The sequence below is a fragment of the Alligator sinensis genome, unplaced genomic scaffold (genome assembly GCF_000455745.1).
Source record: "Alligator sinensis unplaced genomic scaffold, ASM45574v1 scaffold1123_1, whole genome shotgun sequence".
Lineage (NCBI taxonomy): Eukaryota > Metazoa > Chordata > Crocodylia > Alligatoridae > Alligator > Alligator sinensis.
The window spans coordinates 1,016,837-1,033,866 of NW_005842540.1; the positions used below are offsets into that span (position 1 = coordinate 1,016,837).

The 17,030-nt window shown below is 53.2% G+C and overlaps 1 protein-coding gene across 7 annotated transcripts in view; it reads left to right on the forward strand.

The window, feature by feature from the left end:
- Positions 1-11,340, forward strand: part of INPP5B (inositol polyphosphate-5-phosphatase B) — a 24,502-nt gene extending 13,162 nt beyond the window's left edge. For 6 of the 7 annotated variants that reach the window (XM_025213584.1, XM_014523808.2, XM_025213581.1 and 3 more), the window contains exons 4-18: positions 503-604; positions 947-1,061; positions 1,456-1,572; positions 2,124-2,311; positions 3,162-3,273; positions 4,186-4,295; positions 5,182-5,317; positions 6,003-6,113; positions 6,986-7,148; positions 7,334-7,569; positions 8,032-8,145; positions 8,583-8,667; positions 9,040-9,167; positions 9,381-9,492; positions 9,864-11,165. In XM_025213584.1, the coding sequence (XP_025069369.1) occupies positions 503-604; positions 947-1,061; positions 1,456-1,572; positions 2,124-2,311; positions 3,162-3,273; positions 4,186-4,295; positions 5,182-5,317; positions 6,003-6,113; positions 6,986-7,148; positions 7,334-7,569; positions 8,032-8,145; positions 8,583-8,667; positions 9,040-9,167; positions 9,381-9,492; positions 9,864-9,988 (1,954 nt within the window). In that variant the 3' untranslated portion in view covers positions 9,989-11,165. Of the gene's footprint in view, positions 1-502; positions 605-946; positions 1,062-1,455; positions 1,573-2,123; positions 2,312-3,161; positions 3,274-4,185; positions 4,296-5,181; positions 5,318-6,002; positions 6,114-6,985; positions 7,149-7,333; positions 7,570-8,031; positions 8,146-8,582; positions 8,668-9,039; positions 9,168-9,380; positions 9,493-9,863 lie in introns of all 7 variants that reach the window. The other variant, XM_025213585.1, reaches the window with a different exon arrangement.
- The last annotated feature ends 5,690 nt before the right edge of the window (positions 11,341-17,030 follow it).

Genomic DNA, 17,030 nt, shown 5'->3' on the forward strand with positions numbered 1-17,030 from the left:
TCATTCCAGATCCCGTCTCGGGGCACATCCTCTGCTTTCTGCTGGTTGCTTATTTGTCTGTTAGTGGTCAGAGGTATCCTTGTAAGTGCCTGGTTCTGAAGAGATGGTTCATATGGAAGAGGTCGATCCATGCTGAGCACTTTATTTTGCTTAAACTCCCTTTGAAAGAGCTGTTCTGTGGGGGAAAGAGCAGTTGTGGTGATCTTCCCAACCATGTTTGGCGTGGTTTTGTGAAATGCTTGCATTCCCTGTGGACTGTAAGTGCACTGCTCTATAAAACACTGCAGAAGAGTTGCTGTAAGTCTTATCCCTTCATCTTGGTGACTTGACGCTCACCCTGGGCTGTTGCACTGCTCACAGGAGCAAGTTCCTCTTAAGCATATTTGCAAAGCCACGTAGTTAAGGGATCTTCCCTGCTCTGCTCAGAGCCTTGGGCAGTCCCAGCAGGTTGCGGTTTGGGCCTGCAGGTCTAGGGTTTGCGTGACTCCAAGCCCCTTTGCAGGTTTTTTGTCGGGACGTACAACGTCAACGGGCAGTCGCCCAGAGGGAGCCTCCAGCCCTGGCTGAGCCATGACATCGAGCCTCCGGACATTTACTGCGTTGGGTGAGTGGGTCTTCCCTGCCAGCCCCCACCCAAGGGTGCATGTGTGTAGCCTAGTGATGGGCAAGGGGGGGTTGAGTGAGCGTTTGCATCATCGACACTGGCTGCTATTCCAGGCCTGTTTGTTCTCCCCAGTGACCCAGTGGGGCTCGGACCCCTGCATGCTCTGCTATGGTTAAATTAGTGTAACACTAATGGGAATTCAGCTTTGCACTAAGCACCTAGTTAGGATTTTGGTTCTTTAACTGATCCATCACACAGTGAATATCTCTCTTCCCTGGAGGAAAAGGCTGGAGAGTTACCAAGCCAAGTGCATACATCCACGGGTTTCTTCCTCTAACTCAGTTTCCAGGAGCTCGATCTGAGCAAAGAAGCCTTCTTTTTCAATGACACGCCGAAGGAGGAAGAGTGGTTTAAAGCTGTAACTGATAGTCTTCACCCCGGTGCCAAGTATGCCAAGGTAAATGTGAAGGGAAGGCTGCCCGATCCCGTCTCCTTGCCTTCGCCTGCTCCTTGCTTGTTTCCAGCCTCCAGACATTGGCAGGACTGGGGTGCCTGCAAGGGCCTGCTCAGGAGGCTTAGTGCCTTTAGGGCTGCCTGCCCCCCAGGCAGGGTTTCAGGCACTGGTCCCTTTTCCAGGGAAGCAGCCCAGTCTCTCCTGTCCTGTGCTGAGCCATGCCATAGAGATGCCCAGGGGTGGCTCCTGCACCCTGCCAGCTTGGTACAGCAGCATGGGGTCTGGTTCATGGCACGCTGCTCCAGGTTCGGCTCCACATGGGGTGAGGGGCCTCGCAGAAGCAGCCCTGGCTCTGGCTCCATTTCCAGGCTTGAATGTTACAGGGATTGTCTTGCAGGTGAAGCTGATCCGGCTCGTTGGGATCATGCTCCTGCTCTACGTGAAGGCAGACCTTGCGCCAAACATCTCGGAGGTGGAAGCGGAGACCGTGGGGACTGGGATCATGGGGAGAATGGTAGGAGGGGCTGAGTAATCTCTTCCCTGATCCCACATGGCAGTGACTCCCTGCATGCCGCTCTCTACTAATTATCGGCTCTCCCCATCCCCCATATGGCAGCAGAAGAAGGTGTAGCTTGCAGGGAGAAGCACACAGCTCCGGGGGCTACCTCCCCGGTGGGTCCCTGCTGAGCGAGACTGAAGTAGGCTGCAGCTTTTCCCATACTAAGTAGATCAGGGGAACCGATGTGACTTCCCTTCCCTGGAGGTGGCTTCCTTGGCCGTCAGGATCACGTGGCCCATCTCTCTGCCCCGGGAACCTCGTCCCCATTGATACTGCGGGCACTGCACGGCACAATCTGCCTTTGTAAGAGGCGGCTCCTGAAGTGGCCGCTGAATTCTTTGCACCTCCGCTCTGTTTCATAGCTGCGCTATGCATGGCCCAGTCCTTGCGGTTCCCATCTAGGGAGAGCTGCAGCCTGGGCTAGGTGAATCCCAGGGCTTGTGCAGGAGTGCAGGGGCTTTGCTGTGCTGGGGAGCCCGCGACCAGCTCCGTTGCCTTCCCCGCAGGGTAACAAAGGCGGAGTAGCGATCAGGTTCAAGTTCCACAACACGGGCGTGTGCGTGGTGAGCTCCCACCTGGCCGCGCACACCGAGGAGTACGAGCGGAGGAACCAGGACTTCAAGGACATCTGCTCTCGCATGCAGTTCTGCCAGGCTGATCCCAGCTTGCCCCCCCTCACCATCAACAAGCACGAGTACGTGTCCAGGTCTCCGTGCCTGCGCCCGCCGGAGTTCGCACTTGCCCTCGGGTTCTGGCGCGAGGGGAGATGGGCTCTGCGCTCGCTGCTGTTAGCCGCGTGCCGGCAGGAGTCTGGGAGGCGCTGGGGTAGCCCAGGCTGGGGAGCCCGGAGCTCCTTGCTCTGACCCCCGCTGCGACAGGCTTTTGATGACTCCCTTGCCTTCCATGTCTCCCTCTTCTCAGCTGTGAAAGAGAGACGACAGCCTGTAACCGTTTCCCCAGAGGGTTTTTGAGGCTTTGCTAGTTTGCTTGGAAGAGCAAAGCCATGGGCTGAGCGCTCAGGTCTGTTCTCTGATTCAGTCTGCTGGCGGCTGCCTCTCAAATTCGTGGGGCTAACAGACAAATTTGTGTGGTTCTCACCTGGACATAGCCTTTCTTGTACCCAATGCTGTGCTTAGTGTGTGAGAGCCTCCATCCATGGTCTCGGGGCAGTCTCTTGCGTGTGACACTAGTGGGTCAATGTGGCTTGCAAATGGGGGAAGCAGGCATGAGTGGGCTGCCCGAGGTCTCTGGGCTAGCAGGGGGCAGAGCTGGAGGCAGGATTTGGGTTTCCAAAGCCCCAGTCCCTTGGAGGGCTGGGTGCTGTGGTGCCAGAAGGGCTCAATTGTGTCTCAACAGCAATTACAATGAACATTTCTGAGGTCTTTGTTTCAAAAGCCAGCAGAGGAAGGGGCTGGATTGGTGGTTCCTTGCGTTTTGCTTGGATTCATACAAGCTGCAGACATGGGCAGAGCTGGACTCTGGCTGCTTTGGGCAGCATAGTGTCAGCCTCTTCATGCTGGCCCCTGCGTGTTCTCTCCTCGCAGTGTGATCCTGTGGCTGGGAGACCTCAATTACAGGATAGAAGAGCTGGACATGGAGAAGGTGAAGAAGCTCGTGGAAGAGAAGGCATTTCTAGCTCTTTATCAACACGACCAGGTACAGATGGGTCTCCCCCAAGCCCCTGCCTCGTGCTCTGGGAGATTCTTCTCCCTCTCTGTCTGCTGATTCCCCTGTAGCCCGTGGCTGCATGGCCGGCCCTGGGTGTTGTTTGTGCTGTGCTCACAATGTATGGGAGACTGCTTTTTGGTGTGATATCTATTCTGTGGACCAGTCTGATAGTATCGGTGCCCCCAGCGCCTGTTTTCAGCGTGGGCCAGAATCATCCCTGCAGCTCAGTCAGCCTCTGCTCACGCGTTGTACAGCAGGTCACCATCCACCCCCTCCTTGATAGAGGTTTGTGGGCAGGGCACCAGGGCTTAGGAAGAGATGCCTTCTCTCTAGGGCATGGGGTAAAAACTGCTCGGAGAGGGAAAGGGCTTGCTAAAGAGGGGCCTGTAACTCCTCACAAAGCTGGCTTGCACAGCATGGTTGCAATGGCAGGACAAGGAGCAATGGTCTCCATCTGCAGCAAGGGGAGTTGAGGGTGGATATTAGGAAAAACTTTCTTATGAGGAGGAGGGTGAAGCACTGGAGCAGGTCACCCAGAGAGGTGGTGGACTCTCCATCCTTGGAGGTTTTGAAGACCTGGGTAGACAAAGCCTTGGCTGGGATGATGTCGTTGGGGCTGGTCCTGCTTGGAGCAGGGGGTTGGACTAGATGTGACCTCCTGAGGTCCCTTCCCTTCCTCAGTTTCTACGATTCTATGAATGGCCTTGGTGAGGTTGACCAGCACCTTTTAGATGAAGTGGGGTGGGGGGGGTGTGTGTGTGTGTGTGTGTGTTTGTGTGTGTGTGTGTGTGCGCGCACTTCCCCAGAAAGTTGTGCCTTTGCCCTTTTTGTAGCTCCAGAAAGGCTTATGATTGCATACATTTCAGTTTCCCGTCTCTCTCGGCTTTCCTTCTGTACTAGCTGAAGAGGCAGATGGATGAGAAAGCTGTCTTTGAAGGCTTCACGGAAGGAGAGATTTCCTTCCAGCCGACCTACAAATACGACACCGGCTGTGATGACTGGGACACTAGGTACGTGAGCTGTGTACAGGTGTCCCCTCCTCTTCATTAGCTCGTGTCCGCGTCTCCCTTGAGGCGGTGAAAACAAGCCAAAAAGGGCCTTAGACCAAACATACTGGAGGAAGGCAAAGCGTTTCTGATGCGAGTCTGCTTCCATGATGAACGTCTCTGGTCTTACTTGTGTGCTGTTTGGATGAATGAGAATCCCGTCTCTAGGTTTGAGGGCACTGGTGCTGATCCCGTCTGGATTTCCCTAACGCTTGCCAGGAATAACATTCTTTGAGATATGGAAGAAGCTTCCTATATGAGGAGCTTGTTTTCGCCCTGTCCAGGCAGGCTTTGGGGGGTTATTTTGGGGGCTGGCTGTAGAATCCCATCTGCCGTGGCCTGGCTGGTCTCGCAGAGCGCTTGCTCACTGCCCGCACACCCAGACATCCCTGGGAAGCTCTTCAGTGGATGCTGTTTGTTGTACTGGGGGTGGTTCTGGCTGGACCGTGGGCGCTGGCCACAAGAGCCTGAATGATTAATTCCGTGCAGCAGTTAGACGTGTCAAGGGGAGAACTTGTAAGTTTAAAATTGGGATTTTAAACTTTTTGTAAAGTTCCTGTGATCAGCGCGGTTCCAAGTGCTGGCTTTCAGGCCGTGTCTGAGGACAGGCAGCCCTGGGCCCTGGTGTGAACAAAGGGGAATGGCGGGGCAGAGATGCCCAAGACTGATCCAAATTACCCTCTGCAGCTTTGCACAAGGATGCTTTAAAAAAGGGATGTGGGTCCTGGGGAAGCCCAGCTCCATCTCTCCCACGGCAGCTTCCCCCCGGCCAGGCCACGCTCTGCCGTGTTGTGTAAACGGTGCTCTTTCTCCTGGGGGAGGTCTCACGTGGGCTGTGCTGTGGTTTCAGTGAGAAGTGTCGTGCCCCAGCCTGGTGTGATCGGATCCTCTGGAAGGGGAAGAATATCACTCAGCTGAGCTATCGCAGCCACATGGCTTTGAAGATCAGTGACCATAAGCCAGTGAGCTCCATGTTTGAAATTGGGGTAGGTGCCTCTCGACTGCTAGCGATGGCCGGGCTAGGTCGGTCCCTCCGATGGGTGAAGTCGCTTCTGCTGCTTCCTTCTCTTCTGCGCTCATGCTTCCTGGAGCTCTGCCCCGATAACTGCGCCGCGCGCGGGGGCATTGTTCTTAGCAGAGCGCCCGTTTGATAACAGCCGGTTGCTCTTGGTAACGCGCAGATGAAATCAGCTGCAAATGTCAGCCAGTGGCTTTTCACAGGCGTTCCCTCGCACTGCACATTTCCGCTGTTTTGCCCGTTTCCCAAGAGACTCGCAGGGCAGGAATGTTTCATTAGCCGACAGGAGAGTAACGAACTGAGGGGCTTTGGAGAGCTCATCCCGGGGCCGGCTGGCTGATTCATTTGCTCGCGAAGGCAGGCAGCGGGGCCCAGGAGGGGACAAATATTGGCTCGTTAGTGCTAGCCCATCTTTTTCTCGTCCTACTGTGAACCTGCTCCTCGCTGATCCGAACGAGTCTCTTGGTGAAGTCTGGCTGTGGATTCAGTTCAACTTCCTTGCAGTAGCAGCTCTGCATCAGTGCTCTGCGTCGCTCTCCGCTCTCCACGCCAGCCCGCTGCCAAGTCAGGTTGCCCCGTAGTCTGCAGGCTAGCTCCTAAGTCTCCAGCAGAGACTCAGCGGGTGCTCTTTGCTGTGTGTGTGTCCCTTTCAGGTGAAGGTCGTGAACGAGGAACTCTACCGGAAAGCCTTTGAAGAAATAGTGCGCTCGTTGGATAAGATGGAGAACGCGAACATCCCGTCGGTGACCCTGTCCCAGAGGGAGGTAGGACGCATTCCTGGGCTTCCCCTCTTGCTTCTTGAAGGGAAGCCTAGGTCCAAGAGGAAGTCCAACAACGAATTGTCAGGACAGGCAGCAGGAAGCCAGGACTCCTCGAGTCTCTTTCCAGGCAGCTGTGTAGCTCGGAGGACAGAGCAGAGGCTGGGTATCAGGGCTTTTTAGTTGTTTCATAGATGTGTGGTGAGGCCTGAGGTGAATCACTGGCCTTTCACCTCTATATTCCCTTGCAGCAAATGGCAGAGATCATGCTAGCCCATCCGACAGACTGGCTCGGTGGTGCTGGACTAGTGCAGGCAACGTGGGATTGTGATTCTTGGGCCCTGGATAAAAGCAACCGTGCAGCGACCCACTACTTCTGCAGGGGGCTGGGCAGGTCCTGAGATGCGGATACTTTCCCAGCAAGGCCCCAACAAAAATGCACAGCCCTGCCATTCCCCAGTCAGGGTAGCGACAGGATCACAATAGCTATCGCTTTGACTTGATTTTGAAAAGCGTACGACCTACAAACCCAAGCTGACAGGGCACGGAGAGGAGTTTCGCTGAGCAGCTGTAGCTGTAGGGTGAGACTCCAGCGGGGCATGGAGAGGTAGCGCCTCCTGCGTGCAGCTCTGGGTTCAGGGGAGGACATGTCCTGAGCATGCACAGCGGGGACACGTGATCTTGGGTCCCGTGAAGGACAGGTGGAATCGCAGTCAGCTTCGGGAGCTGGGTGTTTCATCCGGGTGGTTTGTTAACTACGTGGCAGTGCAGGGAGCTCCGAGGGAAAACCTTTCCCTCCTCGAGGAGGATGTTGCTGGGGGCAGTTGTCTCATGAAGATGATTCAGAAGAGGCTGACCTGGACGTTGTGTGTTCCCAGTTCTTTTTCAAGGATGCGAAGTACATGCAGCTGCAGGTGGAGAAGTTGACCATACGCAACGGACAGGTGCCCTGTCAGTTCGAATTCATCAGCAAACCGGACGAAGACACCTACTGCAAGGAGTGGCTGATTGCAAACCCCTGCAAGGGGTTCCTGCTACCGGGTGAGGCATCTTTCAGAAAGTTTTGCTTCCATGTGCTCGCCCCCTTTGCAGCCACCAGTAACATGCGTTTCCTGGCTTGTTCTCCTTGCTGTCTGGGGCACATCTCGGCCCCTATGCATGTCTGCTGTCTGGAAGGACTTGTTAGTTTAATGTATTTACCAAGCCTGTGTTTCACTTCCCTGCAGACTCTGAGATGACGGTTGAATTGGAGATGTTTGTTAATAAATCAACAGCTACGAACTTAAACTCTGGGGAGGATAAGCTCGAAGACATCCTGGTTTTGCATCTCGACAGGGGGAAGGATTATTTCCTGTCGGTGACTGGAAACTATTTGCCCAGCTGCTTTGGGTCTCCCATCCACACGCTGTGCTACATGAGGGACCCGATCCAGGACATGTCGGCAGAGTCCATCCGAGAGCTGGTGGGTTAGTGACGGGGCTCGCTTGAGGTCTGGTACTTAAGTGTCCCGGCATCTCCTTGTCATATAGCATTAATAAGCATTTGTCTGGGTTTCTTTTCCCTTATCCCGGGATTTATCTACACCGATTACACTGAAGTCCCCTGGTCCCATAGGCCCAGGGACAGTGCAGCTGACCGACATGCCTTTGGTGCTCTAAGGCAGCACCTTCGTGGCTCCCCTCAGCTCTCCATCTTGGGCCAGTTCCCTGTGTAGGAGGGTTTGTGCAGGCACAGGCTGCTGTTGCTGTGCGTCCTGGGTGCTGTCGTCTGCGTGGGCCTGGGTGTTTGCCTGTCCTGTCGGATGCATGGCAAGTGAGCCCATGCCTGGACCAGGCGGCCTTGTTCTGTACTGAACCGTAACTCTGAACTGCACGTCCCGTGGGGCACTTGCCTGCCTTGAATAAGCTGGTTTGCTCCTTTCCAGACCCTGATGCCCCTGCTCGTGAACGGTGAAGCTTTCAAGGGTGAGAAGCCTTTGGATATCCCCAAAGAGCTGTGGATGATGGTGGATCATCTGTACCGCAACGCCTCACAGCAGGTGGGCAGCCTCTGTGCCAGAGACATGCCCTCGTTGCCGATGGGCACCTAGCTAAGCTTTGGGAAAACGTACTGGGAATGAACTGCCTTGGCTGGAGCCCCAAGTGGGAAGGGCTGGGGAGGTAGTGCTACCTCATGGGTGTAACAGGAAAAAGGGGGACAGGCGGTACCATATCTGCTCCCTCACCCTAGCTGCGATGGGGTTCTGTACAAACCACCCTGACGTGCCCAAAGCACCTGTTTCCTGCGTCTGAGCTTTGTGTGGCACCACCGTAGCCTGGGCTTGACCTACAACACACCCGGCACTGCCTGCCTTGCACTCGTCTGGTGGGGGGAGCCATGGCGTGGTCTGTGCGTACCGCGTGGGGAGCCCAAGGCAGCCAGGGAAGGACTGCTTCGCTCCTCGGGGCTCCCTGTAACACTGCGGTGCCCTTGCAGGAGGACCTGTTCCAGCAGCCCGGCCTGCGCTCCGAATTCGAGCACATCCGCGACTGCTTGGACAAAGGCATGCACGACACCCTCTGTATCCTTTGGGGAAGTGTTCGGCGCCGCTGGTTTTGTGTCTGGGGCAGGGAGCAGCTTTCTGCTTGGAGCCGGTAGGGCCCTGTGGGCTCCCTGGCTAACGTAGCCCCCTCATCTCTGGCCACTGAGGTGTGTATCCCTTCAGTAACAGCTGGAACACGTGGCCCTGTTTCTGCCTGGGCGGTGCTCTGGACCAGTGACGGTGCTTGGTCTAGGAATGCCAGGCCGCTGATGGGGTCAGTGTGCTCTGCAGAGCCTCTCCGCTGAGCACAGCCCACCAGGTGAGACCTTGGCAGTAATGAAAGCTGCAGCAGGGATGTTAACAGACCGGATCCAACCCTATGACCTTTTCCTTTAACCATCTTTGGCTCAGTTGGCAGCAACCATTCTGTAGCCGAAGCCTTGCTGCTCTTCCTGGAAAGCCTGCCAGAGCCTGTCATCTGCTACGAGTTCTACGCCCTCTGTTTGGAGAGCGCCAGCAACTACGTGCTGGGCAGACAGGTAACGCAGGGGCTGCCAGGGGCGGACGATTACTCTTCTAAAGCTTTAGCTGGAGTTTGATTATCCTGTGCAGCACCAAAGAATTCACCGTCTCATGGCACAGGGAGGCTCTTAGCACTGGGGCTTTCCTAGTTGTGTGGACTCTTAGGGCTGGCATCTAGAGTGTTATTTCTGGTGCGTGTTTTCACAGCAAGGCGCTCTCTCTCTTTCTAGATTATCTCCAGGCTGCCTGAGTGCCATAAGAACGTGTTCAAATATCTGATGGCATTTCTGCGGGAACTACTGAAAAATTCAGGGAAAAACCACTTGGACACAAACATTCTTGGTGAGGCAAAGACTGTGTCCAGTCGGCTCCCGGGGTGTGCACTGCGCAGCGTGTCATATAACCAGCTGAATGTTTCTCTTAGTGGCTTCTGTTGTTTTTGGCACGCGGTTTGCAATTCTCTGGAATGGAAACTGTGGCCAGAGCAGCAGAAAGCAGTGTGTTTTCTTTCCAGAAAGCAGAAACCCAGCAGTAGGAAGAGTGTTCAGTGTTTCCCAGCAAGGGAAATGTTCCCATGGCCAACTCTGCCCCTCTCAATCCCCCTCCCTTTCTGCAATCAGGACCCCTGTACCACGCATGCCAAGGCTTTGTTTTAGGGGTAATGCCTGATCCCTGGTGACTGACGGGCTCTTCTGTTTTTTGTTTCAATGCAGCTAGTATATTTGGTGGCTTGTTGCTTCACCCTCCTCCTGGCCAGCCCAAGCCTGACATCACTGAGAAGAGGAAGGCCCAGCAATTCATCCATCAGTTCCTCTTGAGAGAAGACAACTTCCCATAGACTCCAGTTGCAGCTAATCTGTTTTTAGATGAAGATATTGAGTTACTGTAAAATATTTTTGTACAGAGTATCAGCTTTTTTCAGGATTTTACAGTATTTTATATAGAGCACAATCTATTATTAAATACAGATCAGACGTTTAGAACCAGTTGTCACTGTATTAACAAACTATAAAGAACACTGAATTTCTAAATAAGCTTGACAGAAACCAGCAAAGACACGCAGGAACTGACATTTTATACCGTATTTTAATTATTTAACTTGTATTAAACTGAGGAGTTTTAAAGTTCCTTTTTATTTATAAAGCGATAGCCATCTTAGTGCACTTTCTCGGCCTGCCCTTCACCCCGTGTCCCTGGTGACAGGCTTGCGCTTCCGGGTCTGTTCATTTGGATTAAATCTCATTTGTTCAACGGCGCGGAGCCAAGCGAGACACGAGCCACAGAGCATTGCCAGGTGTGTCTCAGCCTCTGCACAAGCACGTTGGGGGCTGCAGAGAGCCTCGTTTAGGGCCTTGGTGACGATGCAGAAAATCAGAAGAGAAGACATTAGCAATTCTGTCTCTCTGCATGCAGGGACTGTGAACGTGCTGTAGTCCAGGCCTAAGTGGATTAGCTCCTTGCCTGAAGATGTTCATGATGCTGCCAGGGCAGTGACCGTTGGCAAGCCCTGTGACCTGAGATGGCACTGCAGGGACTCTGTGCATACGGTGCCCGTGACACCTTGGAGGTGAACTTGCAGTATCGGCTAGAACTGTTAAGCTTTGCGCAGTCTGGTTTAAACGTCGGCGAACTAGGCAGCAGATTCCAGCGTACTGTGCCTAGCCAGGACTTTCTGTTGTGTAATTCTATTTTGATGCTATAAATCTATTTTAACAGTGGTTGCAGCGAGTGCTTGTCACGCTTCCTCCTCTGTGGGTGCAGCTTCTTCCAGTGGTCTGTGTAACGTGGTTGTCCAGTTCTGCTGTGGTTTGGAGTTAATGTTTTCTCCACCTTGTGACCTTCCCCTTCTAGATGCCATTTCCCCTGAGCATACGTTAGTTTGAGGAATTCCTCGTCCTGCTGGTGTTTTCACAGCTGTGTTTACACTTCTCTCAAAGAGTAAGACTCGGGGAAGCCTGTACTTTGTTACCTGCGTAGGCCAACTTCACTGTTTCACTACCGCGCTAACGCCTTGCTAGCTCATGCTGGTGGCGAATTTGGCCGAATGTTTCTAATACGGCTGCACAAAATGTGGCTTATGTTTTTAAAATACAAGTCTGCCATCTCCCTCTTCTGGAGACTCTGCCGCACGCACAGTCTCACTCAAATGATGCACATTCCTCAAAACTGCTTTTTAACCTGCCTACGGCAAGTTCTACCGTAAGAGCACTTAACAGCTTTGCGGTTGAATATCCAGGAAAGACCGTTTCATACTTAAAAATATAAATACATATATTCAACGTTTTTTTAGAGAACCGTGTTTCCATTTTCAGGAAGTTTTTAAGGAGGCAGTGTCGCAACTTGTAGCTGCCTTGATTGCAAAACTTCCTCCTACTGTCAAGCCTACGCAGAGAATCACAGAAAAGCAAGACTGGAAGTTCTTTCTTGTATGCATCCTAGGTCTTCCCGGCTACAATTTAAGGCATTGCTCCTTGTCCTGTCACCTGTGGCCACAGAGAATAAGTGGGCTCCTTCCTCTTTATTAGCACCCTTCAGGTTCTTGAAAGCTGTTATCAAATAAGCCAAAAGTGAAAGAATGATAACGCATCTAAACGCAGCGCTCTTCAAATTCATAAGGAAAAAGTCTTGCAGGCAAACCACCAAACGGCTTGCTGGTTGCCCATTTTAATGACAAGTTTTCTGTAGGTTTTCAGTCGTGTCGTTCCTCTGACGTTTTAGGTTTTTAAACTTGGAATTCTCTATCAGGTTTGGTTTTGGTTTTTGTTGGGTTTTTTTATAGGAAAAAACATACTAGGCACATGTAGAGTTACAATAAGGAGAACAGAGCATCACTGCAGAGCACTTCATACTATTGCTGTACTGCCCGAGAGCTTATGCTCTTTCAGCACAAGACTGGAAGTGCTGAATTCAAGCCTGAGTGGGACATATGGAGCTGCCGTTTCTTGCTGATCAAATGTGTCCGGTTAGCTTATGTAACCGGCCACCCCCCAAAACATTTGGTGCCTTGGTGTATGTTGATGGGGAGTGGGGAAGAGAGGGGAGGCCCCGTTCCCTGCCAGCGTGTGCATCTTCTGTCGCAGGGCATAGCGTAATGATGAATCTCAGGGCGGCTGCTCAAGTGTGGATCGGTACCGAATTGTCAGCCGTCACAGCTGGTTTGGTCAAGAGCAGCCACCATTAGTCTCTTTGCAGGCTGCTCTTTGGGAAAGACCCATATGAAAAACACTCCGTGCAATCGTGCCGGCATTTAAATACGCTCTCGGTTCATGCTTCGGTGCTCAGCGGCTGGTGTGTTTTGCACGCGCTGGGACGCCTGTTCGTGGCAGCTGGTTGTACGGTGGTAGCAGACGTGTAGGCAGGCTGGTGATTAGGAGTTTAACTTCAGCAGCAGAAGTCCTGGATATCTTGGAATTGGCCAGCAGAGGGGGATGACAGGCTGGAAACACGTTATCGTGTCTTCCCCGGTGCCTGGATGATGCCTTTCCCTATGCTGTGCCTTCCTTGCAAAACCAAAAGAAGTAGAGGAGCTCGGGAGCTGCTCTGCTCACATTGTCGGTCTGTAAAGGGACATGCAAAACCTATCGGTCCGTAGCAGAGCTTGTGTTCACAGGCAGCGTATGGATGACCCAGAACCTGGCCCACTCCTCTGGTTTCCATGCTGAAAGAGCTTAAGCTCCTGGGCAATACAGCAATAGCATTAAGGGCTTTGCTAATACCAGTGCCAGGGTCAAGGTGCAGCTGCCCGCAGACACGCACCAGGGCAACACGTTTAATTGCCAGCTCAGGGGAGAAAGCGAGAGGCCTGATAGAAGGGCTGGTGTTGGAAAGCAGCTTCCACAGCTACAGCGAGACCAGGGCTTAAAGTTAATCCTGAAATGAATGTCTGCAGGATGCCCGCCAATGGATTTGGGAGTATCTGAAGTGCCAGACTGAAAAGTTGGGGTGGAGGATACTTGCCGGTTGTAGCACCACATATGGCATTTGAACGATTGAGTTTTGCTCAGTCAAAAGGATCCGGGACTGATTTGGCTAATGCAGCCTGGAATATGAAAAATCTTCCGAAGAAAAAAAAAAAAAAAAGTGCCTGGGTGTGCTTTTGCTTTATGTACCAGGCATTTGGGTCTTCCCGTCGTTCCAAATGTGCTAGTACAGACGGGCAGTGTGCCCCGTGCACTGTGAGGCCTCAGCCCTGCAAGCTCTTTTGTCGTTCCAAATGTGCTAGTACAGATGGGCAGCGTGCCCCGGGCACTGTGAGGCCTCAGCCCTGCAAGCTCTTTACTGCAGACGGGCAGTCCTGCTGCGTGAATAACAACCCAGTAAGTCGGCCGAGGCTCTTCAGCAAGAAATGCAACATCTCCCCCCACCAGTTCCTGGCCGGTCAGCGCCTGCCCCTGCCCTGCCTTCCTTTTCCCTTCTGCTTTTCCTTCTGAGCCCTGAAATGAAAAGATGGCCAGATGGTCAGTGACCTGGGCATTGGGGAGAACCGCAGCTCTGCAGACAGCCTGGCATTTTGCCCAGGCAAAGTGGCGAGTTGCAGGATCCCCTCCGCGGTCTATGCAGTCGGTGCCAGCTTCTGTTAACCCACTTTTTCCATTGAAATTTCAGTGCCTGTCCGTTACGGCAAGAGGAAGCTCCTTTGACTCGTTACCTAAAAGCAGCTCAGTCTTTTGGACTCCAGGATCTCTCAAGGCCCCTTCCAGCTCTACTTCGCTATTTTTACAAGCCCCACTCTGAGACTGCTAGTGCCTGGAATAGCACCCGTCTCCCTGCCCTGAAGCTGTAAGCGCTGGTGTCAGTGGCCTTGCCCTGTGTACAACATTGTCCCCCGGTATTTAAAGAGGGGAAGCCAAATAGTCTGAAATCTAGGTTAGTTCCCAGATCCATCCAACAAGATCCGAACTTCACAAAACTCGCCTCATTTCTCTGCGTGTGCCTCTCTTCGGAGTAACTCTAGCTCCGTTCGATGCACAAGAACGTGCAGAACGCCGCGGTTCACGAAAGGGCGTTGGCCGGTTGCCGGGCATGACGAGGATCGGGTGAGTCCAATGAGCATCCGACGAGGTTCTGCAGAAAGCAGTCGCTGTGACGCATTCGGCAGGATTCCTTGCGTGCTAGAAAGGTGATGTGACCAAACTTTGCTAAGAAATATCATGGCATGGCTTGGCCAGCTTTGACAGTTGTGCAAGGAAAAACTTCTTTGCAAGGATTTGTAAGGTCCCTGCCAGCTCCTAACAACTATGGCACGATGACTCGATATACTATGGACTTTGTAGACATCACAAGCTGCCTGTTTCTGGTTCCCGCGATGGATGGGAACTGCAGCATTCCAGACACAACGCAAGGTCGGACGTGGCAGACGTGGCCTGGTCAGGGCTGCCAGCCCTCCAAGATTATCCTGGAGTCTCCAGGAATTGGATACAAGTCTCCAGGAGACTGCTGAGAGTCAGCTGGGAGATAAATGATAGGGCATTCATTAAAATAAATATTAAATGTTGAATCCAATGTATACAGTAATTCAATGGGTTTTTAAAATGTAATAGTAATGTGCATTTACCTTCTTGACATAAAGTCTATGCACTGTAATCCCTAACTGATACAGGCAAGCAAGCACATGGGCACGTTGGTGTTGTGTCACGGGCATGTCGGCGTGGTGCGTCAAATGTAATAGTAACGTGCCTTTGCCTTCCTGATGTAAAGTCTATGCACTGTAATCCGTAATTTATACACAAGCGCGTAGGCACGTTGGCATTGTCTCTTGCGGGCACGCTGGCATTGCCTCTTTAGTCTACTAAGTACACTACAGTGCACCTGCCTTGCACTTTTAACCCCCCCCAAAAAACCCAGCAATGGCTGATGGTGAGGGCCCTTCTAAACAAAACAGCTCCGCAGGTACCGTAAAAAAAAAAAAAAAGAGTTCAGTGAATGAGGTTTTGCTGTACCCGTCATTTTATAATGGTATTAGGATGTTATTTAATGTTCTGTATTTTTAAATGAATACACACAGACCCACAAACATTTAAATGCTTACTTACAAGCAAAGTATCCCGAATTGAATCTCACTTTTTAAAAATATGATTCACGTTACTGAATCTTGCTTTTTAAAAATGAGCTACGTTGCTGAACGTCGCTTTTTAAAAACAAGTCACATTGCTAACTCTCACTTAAAAAAATACGACTCGCGTTACTGAATCTTGCTTTCTAAAAGCTGAGCTGTATTCCTAAATCTCATTTTTTTAAAAAATGAGTCGCGTTCCTGCATCTCGCTTTTTAACAATACAGCGCACATCACACGTTGAGATTTTGCAATGTTGTTTATTTATGCGATGCGCTTAAAATACGAAATGGTTTTCATCATACGCTCCTTATTCCCACCGAAGAGTAAAGTGGGGTATGGTGAAGGGTTTCCAAAACCAGTTGTCGTGGCAGGTGGAATACATTCAGTGTTGGCAACCCCGCGGGAGATTTCCAGGGCTCCGGATGTTGCTGACTCGCGAGTTCCCGTAACAGCTAGCAAATTGGTGGAGCCCTGCAAGGTGCAGGGGTAGGGGGGGAGCGACCGGAGCATGCTGGGGGGGACACTGCACGACCTTCAGATCCCCGGTGAGGCTGGGGGAGCTCACAGCGACGTACCCCAGGTGGCAGATTATCCTGACAAGCAGGTAAGGGGAAGTTTTCCCTCGGAAGGCTGCTGTTCCTTGGTGTTGGTGGGCCCGGAGGGGCCTGTTTATGTTCGGGCTGCAGTTTGGCACCGCTGCACCAGTGATGTGGGTGGGGACTGTAAGGGGTGGTGCCCGCAGGTCCCATTAGTGCCCTGGGGGCAGCGGTTGCTTTGGGTGCTGCCGGGGGCAGGCTCCGGCTCGAGTGAGGGTTGAGCCCCGAGCAGGGCAGAGCACAGATTTCAGACCTTGGGGCTAGAAGGCCATCGGGTCCAGCCCCCCGCCCCAAGGGCAGGCAGTCAGCAGGGGACAAATGACCCCAGCAGGATAGGCATCCAAGTGGTTCTTAAAGGGATCCAGAGCAGGTGCCTGCACCCCTGGAGGGAGCCTATTCCAGGCCCTGGGCCCTCGGACAGTAAAGTTTGCCTTATGTCCAGCCTGAAACTGTCTTGCAGGAGTTTGTGACCGTCTGTCCTTGTTGTCCCTTGGGGCGCTCTGGTGAACAAGCGTTTCCCCAGGTGCTGGTGCACACCTGTAGATACGTACAGGCTGCCACCAGGTCCCCTCCGAGCCTGCGCTTCTCCAAGCTGAAGCGTCCCGTGGCGCTCAGCCTCTCCTCGTAAGGCCTGTTCTCTTGTGCTCTAATCGTGGACTCTCGAGCTTCTCCACATCCTTCCTGAACTGCAGAGCCCAGGGTGCTCCAGCTGCGGCCTCACCACGGCCGAATACAGCGGGAGGACGACTGCCCGGGTCTTGCTCGAGATGCAGCGGTAGATGCGAGCCCGCGTTTTGCTCGCTTTGCCGGCTGCAGCGTCGCAGCGGTGGCTCACGTTCATCTTGTGCTCAACAGTGACCCCCAAGTCTCTTTCAGACGTGGGGCTAGCGAGCGTAGCATGGCCGAGCCCATACGTGTGGTGTGCGCTCTGTCTCCAGAGCATTTCTCGGTGTTGAATGCCATTGGGTTTTGATCTGCCCAACTTGCAAGTCTTTCGAGGTCGGTCTGGATTGCCAGCCTATTCTTTGGGGTGGCTGCACTTCCCCGTAGCATGAGGCAACAGAGCCACACAGGGGTGCAGCTGGGCAGGGGCCAGGGGTGCAGCCAGGCGAGGGCCAGGAGGAGGAGGAGGAGGTGGTGGGCGGGACATGCAGGGGCGGGCGCAGGCCCCAGGGGGCGCTCCAGCGCTGGCGCCGCTGCCGGGCGGGGGAGGGCAGGGGAGCAGGCCG